This window comes from Dermochelys coriacea, chromosome 1 (genome assembly GCF_009764565.3).
Source record: "Dermochelys coriacea isolate rDerCor1 chromosome 1, rDerCor1.pri.v4, whole genome shotgun sequence".
Taxonomy (NCBI): domain Eukaryota; kingdom Metazoa; phylum Chordata; order Testudines; family Dermochelyidae; genus Dermochelys; species Dermochelys coriacea.
In genome coordinates, this window is record NC_050068.2 from 93,284,750 (window position 1) to 93,307,614 (window position 22,865).

Below are 22,865 nucleotides of genomic sequence, written 5' to 3' on the forward strand. Positions count from 1 at the left end.
TGGATACACTGTAGTTTTTTAATTAAAATATTAATTTCTTTCTTCTTAGATCTTTACACTTTTCATTGCTCTGTATTACTTTAGAAAGGGGAAAACATATAAGGTATTCAAATAAACAAGGTAAATAAAAATTCAACATGCATCTGTTTTTTGTGAAACAGGACCAGACATCTTTGAGAGTTTTGGGTAATGCTTTCACCTGTGTCAGGAGTGGCAAAACTTACTGACCCTCTGAACTGCATACAACAATCTTCAGAAATTTGATAGCCAGGGTGCACCTGCCAGAGCTTGGGGTTCAGCCCCATTCCTGCTGAAGCCCTGAGCTACAGCAGGTGTGCGTCGCGGGGCTGAAGGCCCAAGACTCCCCTCTCCCCCCGTACTGGGCAGAAGCCCCTACTCCACCACCCTGCTTGGAAGGCGGACGTCTCAAGCTCCCCACCACCAAGTCTTGTAGGTGAAGAATGGGGTGGAAGGGTTGGGGGTAGGGAGGGCTCTGTGAGCCTTATGTGGCTCGTGAGCCACAGTTTGGCCACCCCGACCTATGCTATGTTTGTTACAAAAGGGAAATTGACTAAGCGGCAGTTCTGCAGAAAAGGACCTGGGGATTACAGTGGACGAGAAGCTGGATATGAGTCAAGAGTGTACCCTTGTTGCCAGGAAAGCTAATGGCACTTTGGGCTGCATTAGTAGGAGCATTGCAGCAGATTGAGGGAAGTGATTATTCCCCTCTATTTGGCACTGGTGAGGCCACATCTGGAGTATTGCCTCCAGTTTTGGGCTCCCCACTACAGAAAGGATGTGGACAAATTGGAGAGAGTCCAGTGTAGGGCAACAAAAATGATTAGGGGGCTGGGGTACGTGATTTATGAGGCGAGGCTGAGGGAACTGGGATTATTTAGTCTGTGGAAGAGAAGCGGGGGGGGGGGGGTTCCAAAGAGGATGGATGTAGGCCAGTGGTAGGCAACCTGCAAATGGCCTGTTAGGGTAATCTGCTGGAATGTCACGAGACAGTTTGTTTACATTGACCATCTGCTAGCATGGCCACCTGCAGCTTCCAGTAGCCGCGGTTCACCATTTCCGGCCAATGGAAGCTGCAGGAAGCGGCAGCCAGCCTTTGTCGCTTTCCGGAGCGCCCATTGGCGGGAACGGTGAACCGTAGCCACTGGGAGCTGCAGGTGGCTGTGCCTGTGGATGGTCAATGTAAACAAACTGTCTCGTGACCTGCCAGTGGATTATCTTGGTGGGTCGCAGGTTGCCCACCACTGAGCTAGGTTGTTCTCAGTGGTGGCAGATGACAGAACAAGGAGCAATGTTCTCAAGTTGCAGTGGGGGAGGTCTAGGTTGGATATAAGAAAAAATTATTTCACTAGGAGGGTGGTGAAGCACTGAAATGGGTTATCTAGGGAGGTGGTGGAATCTCCATCCTTAGAAGTTTTTAAGGCCCGGCTTGACAAAACCCCTGGCTGGGATGATTTGGTTGGGTTTGGTCCTGCTTTGATCAGGGGCTTGGATTAGATGACCTCCTGAGGTCTCTTCCAGCCCTGATCTTCTTTGATTCTATGATCATGTATGGCACAATGCACTGTACACATAATCATAAATTTGGAAAGTAAAAGTGTATTTCTTTCTCTAGGGGCTGATCTTCAAGTTTGTACGTCCAAAAACCTAACGTGTTGTACCAAAAAGATGGAGGAGAGATACCAGATTGTAGTAAAGCAGGATATACAACAAGTGCTTCAGACATCAAGCTCTACTTTAAAGTTTTTAATATCTCATAATGCAGCTGCTTTTCAAGGTAAATCTTTCTGCTGTACATTTCAAAGTTTGTTCAAAAAGCATTTTCTTAACATTATCATATGCTTAAACTGATTTGTGATAAGTTATCTATTTTAGTTCCTCTTAATGCTTATTGTACTTTACAAAAAGACTATTTAATTGTGGAGGAAGGGCTGTGTGTATTAATTGTGTGTGGCTGGTAACTAGTGGCCTTTGAGAAAAATAAAGAAGTGGGTTTAATTAGGTTCTTTGTTTAGGATTTTACACCTTTGAATATCTAAAAAGTGTCATGATGAATTTCACTTTGATATGCATGTACACTGCAAAGCCCTTCCTCGGATCAATTAGTCCTTGGCAGGGTTGATGGTGTAGTAGCTTTTCAGCAGGTTCTCTCACCGCAACCCCTCCACATTGGTGAAGGGTCCTCTGCCTAGGCTGATGTGGATGGCAGTTGGGGGCATGGAACTTAACTCACATTTAACTTGATTACAAGATTATGCCTATCTGCCCACACTGTATTCACGCTCCAGAACTATAAACCCTAACACCAAATTACCACTGTCATGGTTACGGGACTAGCTTCACCTGTGTCCTTTTTCTGGCATTTGAGTACACATCTCAGGTGTTAGGCCTCTTGTCCTCATCTGTTTTGGGGTGGTAATTGCTTTGTAAAAGCCTTTGTTCATCCAATGCTATGCTGTCTAAAGAGACAGGCAGCCATTTTGTGCTCCCTTCAGTGATGACTGTCACCAGAGGGGAGAAATTCACCGGGTGCTTTCTGATAGGACCTTTACTTTGGTCTCTCTTATTTTTCTTTTAGTCAGAAATAAGTTATTCGAACTAAAAGTATCTGTTTTCTCTTCATATATAGGAAAAAACTCTTAAAATTGAGTTAGCTGACTTGTAAGAAGCTTTTACTGTTGAGGCTTTAAAAGAAATGATTAGTTGTATATTGAATTTCCTTTTTTATAGAAGGAAGAATAGATATATTCCAAGATCAGAAGGGGCCATTGTGATCATCTAGTCTGACCTCCTGTATAACACAGGCCATAAAACTTCCCTAAAATGGTTCCTAGAATAAATCATTTAGAAAAAACATCCATTCTTGATTAAAAATTATCAGTGACTGAGAATCCATCATGACTCTTGGTAAATTGTTCCATTGGTTAATTACTCTCACATTAAAAATGTATGCCTTATTGCCAGTCTGAGATTTTCTAGCTTCAATTTACAGCCATTGAATTATTTTATACCTTTCTCTGCTAGATTGAAGAGACCATTATTAAATATTTGTTCCCCATGTAGATACTTATATACTGTAATCAAGTCACACTTTACCCTTCTTTTTGTTAAGCTAAATAGATTGACTTCCTTGAGTCTATCACTATAAGGCATGTTTTCTAATACTTTAATCATTCTCATGGCTCACTGTCTCCAGTTTATAAACATCTTTTTTGAATTGTGGGCACCAGAACTAGATGTTCCAGCAGCAGTCGCCTCAGTGCCAAGTATGGAGGTAAAATAACCTCTCTACTCCTTCTCAAGATCCCCCTGTTTATGCATCCCAGGATCACATTAGATTTTTTGGCCACAGCGTCACACTGGCAGCTCATTTTCAGTTGATTATCCATCACAACCCCCAAATCTTTTTTCAGAGTCACCGTTTCCCAGGATACAGTCCCCGTCTTGTATGTATGACCTATATTCTTTGTTCCTAGATTTATAAATTTATGTTTAGCCATATTAAAACGCATATGGTTTGCTTGCGCCTAGTTTAACAAGCAATCGAGATTGCTCTGAATCAGTGACCTCTCTGCTTCATTATTTACCATTCTGCCAATTTTTGTGTCATCTGCCAACTTTATCAGTGATCATTTTATGTAATTTTTCCCCAGATCATTGATAAAAATGCTAAATAGCATAGGGCTAAGGAATGATCTTTGATGGATCCCACTGGAAACACACCCACTTGACTACTAAGTTTAATAGCTTCTATTTAATATCCTCCAGCAATACTAGTGGAATAGAAAGATTGTTGTTATCATGACCATATTATGAGACTATCTCATCTTTTATTTTTACCAAAGTACAAAACAGAAATGTTTATTGATCACTTCTGCCTTTTCTGCATTATTATTGAGAATTCTACCACTGCCATCTAGTAGTGGACAAAAATCATGGTCAGGATTCTTTTGGTTTCTAATGTATTTAAAAACTCCTTAACTCTGCTTGCCAAAGAGTTTCTCCTTGTAACCTTTTGCTTCCCTTACTTTTCTACAATTTTTTACAATTACTACCTTCTGATTGACATTCTTTACTATCAAATTGCCCTTTATTTTCTTTGGTTTTTTTTTTTAAATTATAGCTACCTTCACTTCCCCTCAAACCCAGGTGAGAAGAAAATTCTGTAGCATGTGTAAGCTCTCAGCCATCTCTAGGTTTAAAACTTTATTTGACCTTAAAGAGATGTTTTGTGGAAATGTGGGTGTTGAATGTACAATTGAGTTCAAAAGGCAAATCACCATCAGTGTTGCCCAAAATTTGAGGTGATTGCTAAATTCAAGTATGGCCATGACGGCCAGATATCCTGAAATAAACTTGCATGAATTCCAGATGTCCTAAAATGCTGTTCTTGATGTGTGTTTGGATCTTTCAAGTCACAGAACACATAAGTGAATGCTGAAATATTCTCAAATAATCACGGTTTTCTCTTGCAATACCTGAAATCAGTTCAGCTTTAGACCTTGAAGCAAGATTTTGGTGTATTACTTGCATCATCCCATATAAGAATTTTGAAATGTCCTTCTTAAAGATGTGATCATACATGTTGTATGATTATAATGTAGTTTCATTATGGGCAGCAGCAATGTAAACTTACCAGTACTATGCCACAGTGTGCTTCTTCCCTTGATGGGGCAGACCTCTCTTATTAGTGAAAAAGTAGTTCAGGCTCTATGCCTATTCATTTCTTAGCTTTTCTGCTGAGACTGTCCACAATTATTCCACTTAGTATCAACTGTAGCAGCTTTTTGTTTTAAAATACAAAACAACAAAGAGAGCCCCAGTTTTTCTATCACAGAAAGAGGGAATGTTTGCTAGGAAACTGGTTGCCCCTTATGCATTGTTTTAAACTTGCAAGTGGACAGACTCCAAGCACTTTGATTTAATGTTTCCTCTGAACAATGGCAACCCTGACAGTCTCCCTAGTTCTGCACTTCAAAGTCAGCAGTGCATCTGTTTCCAAGTTCTGGTGTTAATTTTTGAATTATGATCTTATTTTGAGCAAGTGCCACAAATCAAGTATTGTAATTTTTATTTTATTTAATAGGGTCAGGTTGGCCATGGTAGGGGTGCTTTCTCTGTGTGTCCCTGGATGCCATGGTTATCCCAATGGAGGTTGGAGGAAAGTGGGCCCATGGCTTTGCTTGCCCCACACCAACCCATGGAACCATTCAGATGCACTGGCAGGGAGTAGGGGCTTCACTGTCGTAAAGGCTGTGGAGTTCTTGCCATCCGGGGTGGGGGTGGGAAGGTGGCATGATCCTTCCTCAAGCTTGCTCTGAAATGCTGCGCCAACACTAGTATGGCCCTCAGTCTAATAGGTAAAATCTAGCCTATAATGTAGTTTTCAAGTGTTCATTATTATAACATCTGTGTATTTTAGAGAACAACATGTCACTTTAATTAGTACAAATTAGAACACTTGCATGCCAACTCTTGGTAGAATGTTATAATTCCTTTCTTATGTATAGTATGTTTCAGAATGTATATTGTGACAAAACAAGCTATAAATCTTAACCTCTTCTATTACCTCTAAGATAAGAATAAAATAATATTAACTAACATGGCAAGTGGGAAATCTTCAACAGGGAAGAAGAAATCACTCGTCCCTGAGGAAAGGTGATTGGAGAACTTAAGTTGTATGATAATGATTGGACTTCCACTTGTCTTACAAAATGGTTGATATCTTTGATTAATTATAAGTTATTTTCTTCAAAAATAGCTAGTGCATGAATTTTCATGGAGATTTTAACTGTGAAACAGTACAGCAAACTGTTTTAGAGTTAGTGGGAATCGAAGAAATATTTGAAGTAAATTGGAAACACTATCATTTTTATTGACTCAAAAACTGTTTTACCCTCTGCAAACACTTTCCTTTGTCTTCAGAGTAAACTGACAGTTTTCAGGCCAAATGAGTATTCCAAGCTAAAATTATGTGTGGTGATTTACGCTAAAATAGGACTTTATTAAAGAAGCTGTCTGCCTCCTTAACTATGGTAAGGTCACCACTTGTCTATAATATCAGAAACAAGCAGTCTTAGAAATTAAGGTAATCCAGAGTTTTTCAGATAGCCAATTAAAATTAACATTGAAAGCATACATTAGTGGTACACTAATCTGTTACAAAACTGCTGTACGTGTGTGTGTAAAATTTGAACAAAAAGTGGTTTACCCACTTTTTTAAAATGAGTGAGAAAAGTGCTTCTCTCCCACACTTCTTGAAGATATTTTTATAATAACTTGAACAGCTCTAGTGCTGAAAGGTTGGGCGTAGAAAGTTGAAATACAGCACGTAAATAGTCTTTGAGGATAGTTGCCTTTTTAACTGTCATGATGAAAATTTATTTTGATTTCACCAGGTTAAGCCTCTGAAAAGAGTTCTTTGCACCTATGTGCTTGATTTGATTCAAGTTGTTTACAAATTAACTGATGTCCAAGTGCTAGTAGGCTGTACTGTGCATGTGCCTAGACCTCACTCAGTCTCCTTAGTTCCTCCAAAATGATTTCTAAATGATTCTGGGAACACTTGATGCTATTCTGTCACCAGTGGTATTCGTCCCCAGAAAGGCCTAAAGGAAAGAGAAGAACGGTTGGGTTCCAAGAGGTTCTGAATTCTACGCCCATATCTTTCACTACAGAATCTTTATTCTCAGCACTTCAGGCCCCCTTTTTAGTCAAGTAAGGAAAATATTGTTTTCCTCATCCAGCTGTTTTATATATGGGTTAATTGAGGTCTATTGCAATATAATATAATATACATGAAACAGAGACCTGCTGAAGTTGCATGCTTGATATTGTATTGTATTATTTTAGAAATGTATATCATCATGTAATAAAATACTAGCATGATGCATATGCACAAGAGGGAAGAGTTAATATTGCAGACTTCATTCTGGTATTTCCTGACACAGTGCTCTTAACTAAGAAAACCTTAATGATCTTGTGATGCAATTTTTTTGAAAATATATTACACAGTATCATGATATTATGTTGTAAAATTCTAATTACAAAATAGATCCAATGTCCACTTTAATCTAAGCAAGGAGGATTAAGTGGACTCACAGACATGTGCCGTATTTGTTGAGATTATAGTGCTATGAATGTGATGAAGTTGCAACCAAGTAAGTTAAATGAATTATGTGGACAAGAAAATGTGTTACAAACTTCTAAACTACTTTCTTTGGTAGCCTACTTGGCCATCAGGTACAACGAACATTTGTTCATTCCTGTTTTTTTTTTTAAAAAAAATCTGTGGTGGCAGTAATTCAAATGTTTTTTCAGTTTCAAAGGTTTCTAAGAGAATGATTTGAAAACCAGAAAACTCTTTTCAGCAGGAGCTACCATTTCCTACTTCTGATTTCAAGTGATATATTGCTTTATAGATAATTTGTAATATAGGGAGTCGCTTCAAAGCAAAGGTTTAACTTTTTCCTTCTCTTTCCGGTCTGTAGTTCTTTATAGTGAAAATACAATAAAATATATACATAAATTAAATCCAAGCACTTGATGATTTCACATTTCACTACATGGATAAAATTATTCTGGTTCAGATTATAACAGCACAAAAACTAATGGGCTGATTACCTGATCACCTTTTGGCTTCCCATCTTTTGGGGCTGTGCAGAGGACTTTCTGGCACCCAATCTTCTGCATGTTCCCTCTGGCTCCAGGAAGCAGAGAATAGCCACAGAACCATAGGATTAGAAGGACTGCAAGGGTCATCTAGTCTAAAATCCTGCATCTGGACAGGTGATGTTGTGTCTAACCCACCCAAGAAAGATGGCTATCCAGCCTCCTTTTGAAAACTTCCAGTGAAAGAGTTTTCACAACCTTCTGAGGCAGTTCCATTGTCCTACTGTTCTTTCAGTTAGACAGTTTTTCCTGAGATTTAATCTAAATCTGCCATGTTGTAGTTTGAACCCATTGCCTCTTGTCCTGCCCTCTGTGACAAAAGAGAACAACTTTTCTCCATCTTTTTTATGGCAGCCTTTCAAGTATCTGAAGACTGCTATCATTTCCCCCCCTTAATCTCTTTTCCAAACTAAACATACCCAGTTCCTTCAGCCTTTGCTTATATGTCTTACATTCCATCCCTCTGATCATTTTTGTTGCTCACCTTTGGATCCTTTCCAATTTCTCTACATCCTTTTCTATACATTGGCGACCAAAACTGGATACAGTACTTTAGCTGAGGCCTAACCAGTGCCGAGCAGAGTTGTACTTTCACCTCCTGTGACTTGAATGCTATACTTCTGTTAATGCAACCTAAAATTGCATTTGCTTTTTTTGAAACAGAATCGCATTTCTGACTCATGTTGAGGTTGTGATCACCACAACTCCCTGATCCTTTTCAGCAGTGCTGCTGCCAAGCCAGTTTCCCCCCATTCTGTATTTGTGAATTTGGTTTTTCTTCCCAAGTGTAGCACCTTACATTTGTCTTTGTTGAATTTCATTTTGTTGTCTATAGCACAATTCTCCAATTTATCGAGACCCCTCTGAATTTTAGCTCTATTCTCAAAAGTATTGGCAACCCCTCCTAGCTTTGTGTTATCTACAAACTTGATCATTATGTTCTCTATGCCTACATCCACGTAATTAATAAAGATGTTAAACCACACCAACTCAGAACTCCACTTGAGACCTCCCTCCAATCCAACATCATTTCATTAATAGTTACTATTTGTTTGCAGTTCTTTAACCAATTATGTATCCACTTAACGGTAGTTCTGTCGAGCCTACATTTCTCCAGCCTTCTTATCAAAATGTCATGTGCAACTGTGTCAAAAGCCTTGCTGAAGTGCAGGTATGTTATGTCCACTGCATTCCCCCATCCACCAAATCATTTACCCTGTCAAAGAAGGAAATCAAGCTGGTTTGGCATGATTTATTTTTGGTAAATCCATGCTGGCTGCTAGTGATTACCCCTTCATCCTCCAGGTATTCACAAATTGAATGTTTTATACATTGCTCTAGTAGCTTCCCAGGGATCGAAGTCAGGCTGACTGGTCTGTAGTTTCCAGGCTCCTCCTTTTCCCCCCTTTTTGAAGATGAGCCCTGTGTTAGCACTTCTGCAGTCTTCCAGTCTCTTGTCATCCATGAGTTTGTAAATATTATTGCCAGTGGCTCTGAGATTTCTTCAGCTAATCCCTTCAGTACCCTTGAGTGAACAACATCTGGCCCCGCTGATTTGAATTAATTCAGATTGGTCAGAAGATCTCTGATGTGGTGTTTACTTATCCTAATCTTCGCTAGTCATCTGGTCACATTTTTTGTGAGAAAGCTGAAACAAAGTAAGAATTGAACAGCTCTAACTTCCTATCATCTTCCATTACCAGCTCACTTGCTCCACTGAGCAATAGACCCACACTGTCCTTGAACTTTCTTTATTGTCTGACATATCTGAAGAACACCGTCTTGTTGTCGCTAATATTTCTTGCCAGCTGTAACTCATTCTTTCCCTTGGCTTTCCTGAATTTGTCCCTATAAGCTCACGCTATCCCCAGGTATACTTCCTTGGTGACAGGCTTCCATTTCCTGTATGTATTCCCTTTGGTTTTTAGATAGCTAAAAAGCTCTTTGTGCAGCCACATTGGCCTCCTGTGGCTCTTCTTATCTTTCCTCTACATCAGAACAGCTTATGTTAAGCCTCTAGTATTACATCTTTTAAGAACTGCCAGCCCCCTTTTATTCCTTTTCTTCTTGATTGGCCTTTCCATAGGATCTTGTCTACTATTTCTCTGAGTTGGTTGAAATCTGCCTTTTTGAAGTCCAGTGTCCTTGTTTTGGTGATCTCGGGTCCTCCTTTCCATCGGATCTTGAATTCTATTAGATCATGATCACTTCTTCCTAAGTTCCCGATCACCTTCATGTTCACAACTAATTCATCCCTGTTGTTCAAAACCAGTCCCAAAATGGATGACCCCATAGTTGTTTCTGATTCAGAAAGCTGTCCCCTACACATGCTAAGAATTTGCGGTTATATATTATGTTTTGCTGCAATAGTCTTCCAACAAATATCAGGGAAGTTAAATTCTCCCATTAATACTAGCTCACGTGTGTTAGCTAATTTTGTTACCTGCTTGTAGAATGACTCATCCACTTCCTCTTTCTGATATGATGGTCTATAACAGACCCTCACCATAACATTGCTACTGTTCTTTTCTCTTGTTATCCTCACCCACAGATTCTCAGGTCTGTCACTCACTTCCCATTGAACCTCAGTGCAAGTGTAAACAGTGCATATGTGTATACATTCTTGATATACTTTTTCCCCATAGTTATTGTGACTAGTTGGATCACAGAAACCCCCTTGGGACTGCCAACTGACGTGCCAAGACTACTTCTGCCCCTGCTTTCCCTGCCAGTTTGGGACTCCATAACCCTGCCTGGTTGTGCCAGACACGCTTGCCGGCCACAAACACAGATCCAGGTCTGAACCACATCCCACAAACTTCAAGCTTAACTGAAAGTGTTCCTTAAGAAGTGTTCCTGTTTCTAACACTCAGATGCCCAACTCCCAATGTGGTCCAAACCCCCAATAAATCCGTTTTACCCTGTATAAAGCTTATGCAGGGTAAACTCATAAATTGTTCACCCTCTATAACACTGATAGAGAGAGATGCACAGCTGTTTTTCCCCCCCGCATCCCCCCAACAGGTAGTAATACATACTCTGGGTTAAATAGTAAGTAAAAAGTGATTTTATTAAATACAGAAAGTAGGATTTAAGTGATTCCAAATAGTAACAGACTGAACAAAGGAAATTACCAAACAAAATAAAATAAAACATGCACTAAGAAAACTGAATCTAGATAAAATCTCATCCTCAGAAATGTTTCAATAAGCTTCTATCACTGACTGGACGCCTTCCTAGTCTGGGCACACTCCCTTCCCCTGATACAGCCCTTGTTACAGCTCAGGTGATAGCTAAGGGTTTTCTCATGACTGCAGCCCCCTTTGTTCTGTTCCACCCCCTTATATGGCTTTGGCACAAGGTGGGAATCTTCTCTCTCTCTCTCTCTCTCTCTCCCCTCCCCCGCTCAAATGGAAAAGCACCAGGTTTAAGATGGATTTCAGTAGCAGGTGACATGGTCACATTTCCTGTGAGACTCCAAGCCTTCATTCCTCCCAGTTTGACTCACAGGAAGGCCTACCTACAAACAGAGCCATCCATCGTCAATTGTTCTGGTTAATGGGAGCCATCAAGATTCCAAACCACTATTAATGGCCCACACTTTGCATAATTACAATAGGCCCTCAGAGTTATATTTCCTATTTCTAGTTTCAGGTACAAGAGTGATACATTTATATAAATAGGATGACCATACTCAGTAGATTATAAGCTTTGTAATGATACCTTACAAGAGACCTTTTGCATGAAGCATATTCCAGTTATATTATATTCATACTCATTAGCATATTTTCATAAAATCATATAGAGTGCAACATCACAATTATCCTTTTGAAACAAGCTATATCTCCCAACTCCAATCCTGGGAGTTGTCTCACCAGGTGTCTGTGATGCCAATTAAGTCAATTTTTTCTTCATATACCATCACTTCCAGATCATCCTGCTTGTTACCCATACTCCTGCATTTATATACTGGCATTGAAGATATTTTGCAGCCATAGTGCAGTACACTCAGACCATATCTGTACTCTGCCCCTACTCTGGGGCTAAGAGCAATGCTGGTAGGCCCTTATACTATTCTACACCAGCCAAGCAGGACCTCTACTCCAATGATATTCTTAACTGTCAGGTTCTGACTACTTTATGCTATCAGAATGGTGAAAAGGGGATGCAATGTAACTGAGAATCAGACCCTACTTGTTTGTATCTAGTTTCATGTAAAACACAGAATTGAGGGATTGTCAAAAGGCCAGAATATTTAGATGAGTACTTGAAACTTCATTATTAATTCACACTTGGGCTTGTATTGCAAACAAATCTTTAAGCACTCCAGGGGGTTTTATTTCTATTCAACCTTATTTTTAGTTTTTGGATACTTATTTGCATACACAGGTTTCAGAGTAGCAGCCGTGTTAGTCTGTATTCGCAAAAAGAAAAGGAGTACTTGTGGCACCTTAGAGACTAACAAATTTATTAGAGCATAAGCTTTCGTGAGCTACAGCTCACTTCATTGGATGCATTTATCTTGTGCTATATTTTCCTCCTATAGGTGTCAGTTCTGGCTAGGATAGGGATTTAAAGGGGTTTGGAATGATTATGACTTTCTCATGTCATACTTACTTTTTCTTTGGAACTAGTCACTTAATTTGTCTGCGTCTCAGTTCCCCAACTGCAAATTGGCGATAATACTACTTAGTATTTGACATGTTTATAGCACTTTACAGATATTAACTAATTAATCTTCATAAATCCTTTGTGAAGTAGGTAGGTAGGCATCCTTCTTCAAGAGGAGGACACTCGGGCAGAGAGGTGAAGTGACTAAGAGTATTTCTATACCAGCACTTCTGTTGGTAAAATTTTTGTTGGTCAAAGGTGTGAAAAAAAACACCCCCCGACCGACAAAAATGTCACCAACAGAAGCGCCAATGTGGACAGTGCTATGTTGGCAGGAGACTTTCACCTGCTGACATAGCTACCACCGCCGTTCGTTGAAGATGGTTTAATTATGCTGGTAGGAGAGCTCTCTTCTGCTGGCTTAGATTGGCTACACATGAGACCCTGTAGCGGTACAACTGTGCCACTGTAAGTCCATAGTGTAGACATAGCCTCAGATTGTAAGCTCTTTGGGGTAGGCACTGTCTCTCACTGTGTATCTACTGCAGCTAACAAAACAGGTCCCCAGTCTCATATGAGACCTATAGGTGCTATTAAAATAAATCTGAATTATTTAAACTTTTCTTATACAAAATTTGTAAGGGATGTGACTTTCTTTTTCAGATAATGTTTTTTGAAGTGAGGTTTGGTTATTAGAGGATCTAATTTATATCAGATACAAAAGGTTACATATTTACACTCAGAAACCTGGAAAATTTGGCTGACTGGTCATAAAAAAAACAATGCATTTGTTAACATAAAGATCCAAACAGTGCACTTGAAGGGACTCACAATAATGGTATGAAGTAGGACAGTATTATGTGGGAAACATCCAGAATGTGAGGTTAATGGTTCAGAACAGACTGAAGTCTGCTATAATCAGTGCAGTTTCAAAGAAGGCCATTTCTATTCTACAGTCTTCTACCCAAGGCAAAAGATGATGTTTTTCCAGTGGAAAGCAGGTTATACAGTACTTGGAATATCATTCAATATTCTGATTCCCTCAATTTAAAAAAAAAGATATTGAAAGTTAAAAAGATGGAAGAGCAACCAAAATGATTCATAGATGTGAAAATATTATTTAGAAAGAAGGATTAAGGGAATTAAAAGTGTTTAGCCTAAAGAAATCATGTTTTAAGTTTGACCTACAAATGCTACAAAAATGTTTATTTAATCGTGATAAAATAAAATAAAAATAGGGAGAGTAAGACAGTGCTATACTATGATAACATGGGACTGATATGACTCCTCTGATCTGGCTCCAGACTTCCATATTGCATCCACTTTTATAATCATAGATCCCAGTTTTGCAAACACCTGAGTATGTGCCTAACGTTATGCACATAAGCAATCCCATTGAAGTCAATGTGGGATTGTGGTCATAGAACATGGAACTGCTAAACCTGAATGTCATGACTTGGGGAAAACAAAGATAAGTAACAATGTGTGAAATTCATAATGACATGCAACAACATAGCTTTCAAGTATTTTGTTACAAACATAAACAGGCTTATTTTTGCCCTAAATATTGCCCAAGTTAAACATTTGCAAGCCAGTCACATTTTCCAGCACTAATGGAATTATATACTGCATTTTCAAAAGATAAGAGAACAGTTTGAGAAAGAAGTCTTCTTTCTAAGCAAAATTGGAATTGAAATTGGCTGGTGCTTGTTGGGATTTTATTTTTCAGTAAAAACCTATTTTCTTTTATCCAAAACATGCAAAAATAAACTGTTGTGTGTGGAAGTTTTCAATTAAAAAGTAGTCACTTTGACAAAACTGCAAATGAAGCAAAATTTAGAGGCTCTGTAATTGTATGAAATAAAAGGTAAACGTTGCACAAAACTCCTTTGAGCAAAAATAATGAATTTTACACTACTATAATTGACTTTGTGTGTGTTTAAAGTAAATAATTCAGAAGGAAGGAGGACTATATGTACTTAGTGGTAGTATAAAACAAAGAACAATGGGCGCAGAATAATAGAGGACAAATTCAGCTTGGAATTCTGGAAGTACCCTCTGATGGCAACCAGAAATGGTCAGCAAAGAGTCTACTTACCCTCCTTCTGTTCACATCTTTTCAGTTCACATGGAAAGTCACCAGCAGTACTGAATGAAACATAGTATTAAGGGCACATGATCAGTCCAAGTTGAATGGAAAGTTTGATATTTAAAACAGGCTAGCAGCAACTATTCCCCCAGAATTCATATCCCTTATGTCTTTTGCATGAATGAAGGGCTGTGAGGAAAAATGGGTCTGGTACCATGACCAAAGTCAGCAAATCCGGGCTTTTGGAGAATTGTTGAGGGTAGTGACTTCCACGGTGACGATCCCATTGTTACTCCAGTTGACCATTAGCTCAGTCACTATAGCAGATTCCAGTCTGACGTGCTCTTTACTTTCATCATCTTGAATTTTCTCAGTAAATACAGGCTGTAGGGCCAGAATTTTCAAAAGCGCCAATAACTTTTAGAAAAAGAAATGCTTTTGAAAATTTGACCTTAGGAATCATACACTATGCTCTTGAGCACAGAACAAAAGCCAGGAAGAGGGCATTATATTTATGTGAGATTCTAAATTGTTCCGCCCTGTACATATCGTTAGTTTTGTTCGTTTGTTTTAATTTGCTTGGCAAATTAAGTCCCGTATCCACTAGAGAATTTAAAAGGAAAGAACAGTATATTTGTAATGTGAATGGTGTTAAGCCAGGTGTATATCATTAACACGTATTGTTTGAAACTTGCCTTTCTCGTAAATTGAATTCTTCATTTACTTGCTCACCTTATGTACTTTTCCTGCCATAATTATAAAATTTATCTTACAGGTCTGATTTTCTTTTGACTGTTTGTTTTCTTCCTGTGATACTTTGTGTTTAATAGTAAACTGGTTCTCATTTGAACAGTAGAGCAAAATAAATAATACTAGAGGGAAAGCTGTTCTATTACAGTGTGATAAGCAAAGAGAGCATGATTTTTATAGCAGAATTTATATAGAGGCAATGTCTGTGACAGACATGGAGCTGATACATGTAATGTTATGAATTCTGCTCTGTAATAATTTTATGAACATTGTATGTTACTTTATTAGTGTCAGGGTTCCTTCCCCACTTTGAACTCTGGGATACAGATGTGGGGACCCACATGAAAGACCCCCTAAACTTATTTCTACCAGCTTAGGTTAAAAATTTCCCCAGACACAAAATTCCTCGTATCTGGGATTCAGTGTGCTGCCACCACCAAGCGATTTAACAAAGAATCAGGGAAGACACAACTTGGAGATGTCTTCCCACAAAGCTGTACACCCCCTTTCCTAGGGAGGCTTGAGAATAACCAAGATGAGCACAAATCAGACTTGGGTTTTTTAGGACACTAAAAGCCCCAATCAGATTCTCAAAAAACAGAATGTTATTAGAAGAACAACAACAAAAAAACCCACAACTCTGTAAGATTAGAATGGAAGATAATCTCACATGCAGTCAGATTCAAAACATAGAGAATCCCTCTAGACAAATCCTTAAGTTACAAAAAGACACAAAAACAGGAACACACATTCCCTGCAGCACAGCAGATTTCACAAGCCAAAAACAAAAGAAAATCTAACACATTTTCTAGCTAGATTACTTACTAACTCTATAGGAGTTAGATTGCTTGCTTTTTTGATCTGTCCTCGGCAGAGGTATCACACAGACAGATAGACAAAGCCTCTCCCCCACCCCCACCCCGAATTTGAAAGTATCTTGTCCCTTATTGGTCATTTTGGTCAGGTACCAGCCAGATTACTTGAACTTCTTAACCCTTTACAGGCAAGAGGATTTTATAGCACTGTATCAGAGCTTTTTAACACCTTCCCTTTATATTTGACAGTTAGTGAGGGGGAAATGTTCTATATTGGGGTTAATGGAATATTTATTATATGTATATAATGCTTGGATTCAATGGGCTCAGTATGGGAAGGTGACACAATGGCTTTCCAGATTACACCCAAGCAAGCACTTGAAAGACACAGGCATCCTTCTAAATTCTAGGCAGAAGTGATGCAGCTGTTTTATCAAGCTGGAATGCTAGCGATCAAAAGGATTATAAATGTTAAAAAAGTCTTGATCCCTGCATAGGTGGGTGAGTCACCTGGGGCTATCCAGAGGGTGACCGGTAGGTGAAGGTAATAACTTTTATTGGACCAACTTCTGTTGGTGAGAGAAACTGTAGTCAAATCCAATAGCAAAACTCCAGAAGTTATGATATTAGAGAAAATTTTCTATATTCTGACTACTCAAGAAAATGTCGGTAAATCTAAAACTGGTTCCAACCCAAAACATGATATCTAATGTCTCTGGTCCAGTGGTGGGCAGCCTACGGCCCGCGGCCACAGGAAGCTGCAGGCGGCTGTGCAAATGTAAACAAACTGTCATGCAGCCCACCAGCGGATTACCCTGATGGGCCCCGTGCGGGCCACAGGTTGCCCACCGCTGCTCTGGTCTGACCAACAGAAGTTGATCCAATAAAAGATGTTACCTCACCCACCTTGTCTCTCTAATATCCTGATACTGACAAATACAACTACACTGAATATCCAGAGAGTGTCAGTGAACTCTTGCAAGGAGACGTGCTGACAGAGAGAGGCTAGGCAGAAAAGTCTATAGGGAGCTAGTTCTACTAAGATCCCCACACAGAAGATGGTTAAACACTTGATAAGCTAGACGTGTGTAATGCTTTTAATATATATTTTCTCTGAAATGCTTTTGTTCTAAACAAACAATACTTTCCTTTAAGAGGCGGGTTTGGTCACTGATTAGAGGCAACAGAACTTTAGGGTCTGAGCCTAAGTCAGACCCGCTAAGGAAATAGTAGTTAGTACCCAGGAACTACAACCCAGAACCCAGTTGGAGATTCACACGATTCCAACCTGAGCCATGTGATGGCTTGCAGCCCAAGATGTGGGAGGAGGTTGTACTCAACAAGACCAGAAGGGATGAGTGGTGCAGTTCACTGGGTAACTGTGATAATTCTTTCATTAGATACCATGTTTAGGGTGAACTAGTTTTACATTTGCTGACACTTTCTTGAATAGTCAAAATATAGAAAACTTTCTCAAATATAATAACTTACGGAATGTTATTATTGGATTTGACTGCAGTTTCTCTAATATTTCCTAACACACTTTCTCTCTATTTTGGCTCTTCCATTAGGTTAAAGTAGTACTATAAATCCAGTATTCATTATGTCCTCCACACACAAATCACCAAAGTCTTTCAAAATGTGGTGCATAGAGACATTGATTATGAATATATACTAGCTCAGATTTCAGAGTAGCAGCCGTGTTAGTCTGTATTCGCAAAAAGAAAAGGAGTACTTGTGGCACCTTTCCACCAAATGCATCCGATGAAGTGAGCTGTAGCTCACGAAAGCTTATGCTCAAATTTGTTAGTCTCTAAAGTGCTACAAGTATTCCTTTTCTTTTTACTAGCTCAGAGGTGCTGACTTTCTAATGTGCCGGTGGCTGCACCTACTGCATGCCATGGAACAGCTGATTGCGTTGGGTGGGAGTGCTTGGAGGAGGGGGAGGAGCTGATTGGGGGGCTGCTGGTGGGTACTGAGCACCCACCATTTTTTTCCCGTGGGTGCTCCAGCCTGGGAGCGCACACAGTCAGCACCTATGCACTAGCTTGCTCTGGTATCATATCACTGCTGTTCATGCTCGTCTGTATTAGCTCAACTGGAGGGGTAGGCATGACTGTATGGAATGATTGTAAAAACTACCAAGACTTTCTATTTGATAAATCTTGCCCACCATATCCAGAATGTCACTCAGAGTATCAATACCCTCCTACTCCCTTTTTTAAAAACAAATAATTTAAAAATACCCACCCCAAGCAGAGGTTTGCCAGTTGCCAGTCTATTTTATGTGGGCTGCATTGAGACACCATAGTGATAGGACGCAGTACAACCCCCTAAAATAGACAGATATTACAGTCCCTTAAATACTGTCCCCACTCCTGCCAGCCCAATTTCTCATAAATATTTTAAAATATTTGTAGTGACGACATTTTTTATTTTATTTGGTGTCTCCATTCATCTCTGTGTTTTTCTCATTTTGTTAAAAGCAGAGAGAAAATTGGAAAAAAAAAAACCCAAAATAAATATTATCACTATAAACTTCAAAAAATATTTTTTTAAAATTAGGATTAATTATTCTAATATCTCCCGCTCTCTCGCTCTCTCTCCTTACAGCTAGTGCTAGTTAGGACTCTTTTGGGGTGAGAGCCAACTCCCATAGAAGTCAGTGCGATTAAGAAAGACCTTGACCTTGCTGTGTGAAGCCCCATTGATTTCAGAGGACCTCTGCATAGGTAAACAGCTGCCTCTGTGTGGATCATGGAGCAGGACTGGGACCTGAATTGAGGATGGATTAGACATGTGATATGTAATGCTTCCATAAGGAAGTCATTTGTGCTCAACAACAAGACCATCCAAAGCACTAGTAACATAGTTCAGTGATTATGGACTCAGGCTTTCCACTGTAATTCTTCTTGAGCTGAGACTGCTTTATCTCATTTCTTAGATTGATCTGCCTGAAAGGGGACATGGCCTTGCAGCTGTAGGCTGTCCTAAAATGTGTTTAGAATCTCACATAAAAGCACACTTTTCCTTGGTATTTTTGGAGCTCTTTAAAGTATATGCATTAACAGGTCTCTTTAGTCAATGAGAATTCCAGTCAAAACTAAACTGATCACAGAGAATAGCTAATGGAGTGTTTAACTACATTTTCAGAAGGAAGTTTTGCTGCCAATGCAAAGGTTAAGTATCTGGTTTGCTTTCCAAACTTCTTACTAAGCTGTTACTCACCAAGAAAGCATTGTGGGAAACTGTCCTCCTCTCACAGTGCCTTCCCTTCACACTTGTAGGTATATTAAAGTGAAAACTGAATTTTGATGGTATTTATTTTTGTTTAAAGTGCTCATGAAGAGCCAGTAAAGGTACTTTGCATTTAATAGCTTATAATTATGTTTTTGCTCTAATATTTCTTGTGGTTTGACAAAAATAAAAATCCTGAGAGCAGATTCTTAAAATGTTAAGAAAATATTTGCATTCAATTTGTTTGCATATAATTGGAAATAGTATGAGGATAATCTACAAGTCAGCACTTTTTCCAGCTATAGCTCTGAAATCTCCAAGTACAATAACTCAATAGGTCCTATATTATTATATTTTCTCCCATTAGAAAATGCAGGAGGAGATCTCAGAACATAGTGATTTTGTACAGGTTCATGTGTCTCTTTTAAATATTAGCTCATAAAATACTGAAGGCTCACGTGAAAAAGTGTAGCCTCTGAAATGTATAGACTTTATTCTTTGACAGTAATACTGGATACTTAGATTTTTTTTTTTTTCCTCTAACTGAGAGCATTTCATCCCAGTCATCTCATACTTTGAGACTTAGTGTTCTTCTGGTGGTCTGCATGTGTTCTGTCAAGGTCAAAAACAAGTAACTAGCCAGGGGTATAACCAGAGCAAATTCACGGCCATGAAAGACCCATCATATATATCAGAGGGATAAATACCAGAGAGGGAGAGGAATTATTTAAGCTCCGTACCAATGTGGACACAAGAACAAATGGGTATAAACCGGCCACCAGGAAGTTTAGACTTGAAATTAGACGAAGGTTTCTAACCATCAGAGGAGTGAAGTTTTGGAATAGCCTTCCAAGGGAAGCAGTGGGGGCAAAAGATCTATCTGGCTTTAAGATTCTACTCGATAAGTTTATGGAGGAGATGGTATGATGGGATAATGTGATTTTGGTAATTAATTGATCTTTAAATATTCAGGATAAATAGGCCTAATCCCCTGAGATGGGATATTAGATGGGTGGGATCTGAGTTACCCAGGAAAGAATTTTTCTGTAGTATCTGGCTGGTGAATCTTGCCCATATGCTCAGGGTTTAGTTGATCGCCATATTTGGAGTTGGGAAGGAATTTGCCTCCAAGGCAGATTGGAAGAGGCCCTGGAGGTTTTTCGCCTTCCTCTGTAGCATAGGGCATGGGTCACTTGAGGGAGGATTCTCTGCTCCTTGAAGTCTTTAAACCACGATTTGAGGACTTCAATAGCTCAGACATAGGTGAGGTTTTTCGTAGGAGTGGGTGGGTGAGATTCTGTGGCCTGCGTTGTGCAGGAGGTCAGACTAGATGATCAGAATGGTCCCTTCTGACCTTAATATCTATGAATCTGGTCTTCCATGAAATCGGGTCTTTCGTGTGCTTTTACCCTATATTATACAGATTTCACAGGAGAGACCAGTGTTTCTCAAATTGGGGGTCCTGACCCAAAAGGGAGTTGTAAGGGGGTCGCAAGGTTATTTTAGGGGGGTCACGGTATTGCCCCCCTTACTTCTGTGCTGCTGCCTTCAGAGCTGGGAGGCTACAGAGTGGTGGCTGTTGGCTGGGTACCCAGCTGTGAAGGCAGCGCCTCCCCCCTCCAGCAGCAGCACAGATGTGAGGGTGGCAAAACTATACCATGCCACCTTACTTCTGTGCTGCTGCCTTCAGAGCTAGGCAGCTGGAGAGTGGCAGCAGCTGACTGAGGGCCCAGTTCTGCAGACAGTAGCGCAGAAGTATGGGTGCCAGTACCATACTAAGCCATCCTTACTTCTCTGCTGCTGCTGCTGGTGGCTCTGCCTTCAGAGCTGGGATCCCAGCCAGCAGCTGCCGGTCTCCAGCTGCCCAACTCTAAGGCAGCACCGCCACCAGCAGCAGCACAGAAGTAAGGGTAGCAGTACTGCAATCCCAACTACAGTAAACCTTGCGGACCCCCTGACAACTCCTTTTTGGATCAGGACAACAACACCATGAAATTTTAGATTTAAACAGCTGAAATCATGAAATTTATGATTTTAAAAATCCTATGACCGTGATGATCACCAAAATGGACCGTGAATTTGGTAGGGCCCTAGGTATAACTTCTGCTCTGATCTCAGGGAGTCCCACCAAATAACTTCCTGCTTTAGGAGGAGGAGCCAAAGTCTGTCCCCAAGTCTTGAAAACTGACTTTTGCTTATTTAGGCCTCAATCTAGCAAAGCTTTTAAGCATGCACATTACTTTAATCACATAAGTAGTTCAAGACAGTGAAACTTGCTTAAAGCAATGCATGTGTAAGCGGGGGAATAGTCCCACTATTGTGGGGAACTTTCCTGACTTCTGCACTACCCCGGTGAAGTGGGCTAGCAAAAGGATCTGAGTCCTCGCTCCCACTTCCTTTACCCAGTGGCCTCCCTGCCCTTGAGGACTCCCCTTCCACTCTCCTGTCTGGCAGAGTCCTTGTAACCCCAACAAGGCTGGGCCCAGGATTCCTGGGGGGCTTGACCCCCCCAACACTGTTATGATCACCTAGGACAGGAGCTAGGGTGTCCCCACTCTGGGGTGCTCTCTCTGCACTGGGCACTTCTCTGACCCACTGACCATTACATACAATTTAAAGCAAATGCAAGTTATTTAATCAACAATTAATTTTAAAAAGAATAAGGAAAAATGGGAAAGGTTAAAGGAAACACATGAACCCGCTCTGTGGCAGGGGACATCACAAACAGTGTCTCTGGAATGTCAGGGCAGTTCACAGTTTGTTCCTTGTAAGTCCCAGGCTTCCTTCTCAGGGATGCTGTGGGTTGGACACTTGCTCTGGTGGTGGCCACATTTTCTCAGGCTCTAAGTGGTAGGATCCTTCTTCCCAGTGGCGCCCCCGCCGTGTTGGGGTTAAGATCCAAGCCTGGCCTGCAGAGCCTTTTGGCTGAGGCGTCTCCCTGCGCTGGGCCCACTGCCCAGGGTCCCCCTTGCTCTCCCCAGCTGCTCACCGCACCCAGCTCCAGACTGCTCCAGCCCCAGCTCCACCACTCTGCCTCAGTGCTGCTGCTGCTGCTGCTCTGCCTCCAGCTCCCTGGGCTGCTTCTTTGGCCCCTCTGCCTCTGGTTGCTACAGCTCCGCTCCCAGGACAGGTCTGCTCTGCAGGCTGCTTCTGTGACTCGGCTCCCAGCACTAACCTGCTTTCTGGGCTGCTTTTCTGGTCTCTCTGCATCTGGCACAGCTCTGCTCCCCAGCTTAGCTTAGGCCTCTGTTTTCTCGTTAGCTCGGCTCCGCTCTGTCTGACCCAGGCAAATCCGGCTCACACGGAGGACGGGACCTCCCTGGCCTCCTGACTTTCTGATTAGCCTGCCCGCCCTGTCATTCAGGCTGACCTGGAGCATTGGCCCCTACCCATTGTTCCTGGGGACTATCAGTCTCAGGGTCCTGGTTTCCCATAGACCCTTTTAGTACTGGGAGCTAGCCAACCAAAACACCCCCACTGAATGTTAGTAAGGGGGCAGCAGTCCCCTTACACATGTTTTAAGGCTTTAATATATTGGGGCTTTAACTAAGGAATATATATAATTGTATTATGAGTAAACTGTTCTCGGAGCAGGTCAGGGTTGTCAATTTATTCATCTAAGAAAGCTGAGATATTTGTTGATATTTCTAAGGATGGGTTGCTTTATATGGTTG

The 22,865-nt window shown here is 40.5% G+C and overlaps 1 protein-coding gene across 1 annotated transcript in view; it reads left to right on the forward strand.

The window, feature by feature from the left end:
- Positions 1 to 22,865, forward strand: part of GPC5 (glypican 5) — a 580,092-nt gene that overhangs the window by 43,792 nt on the left and 513,435 nt on the right. Inside the window, 1 exon segment of the mRNA XM_038390981.2 lies at positions 1,634 to 1,795. Within this exon segment, the coding sequence (XP_038246909.2) occupies positions 1,634 to 1,795 (162 nt within the window).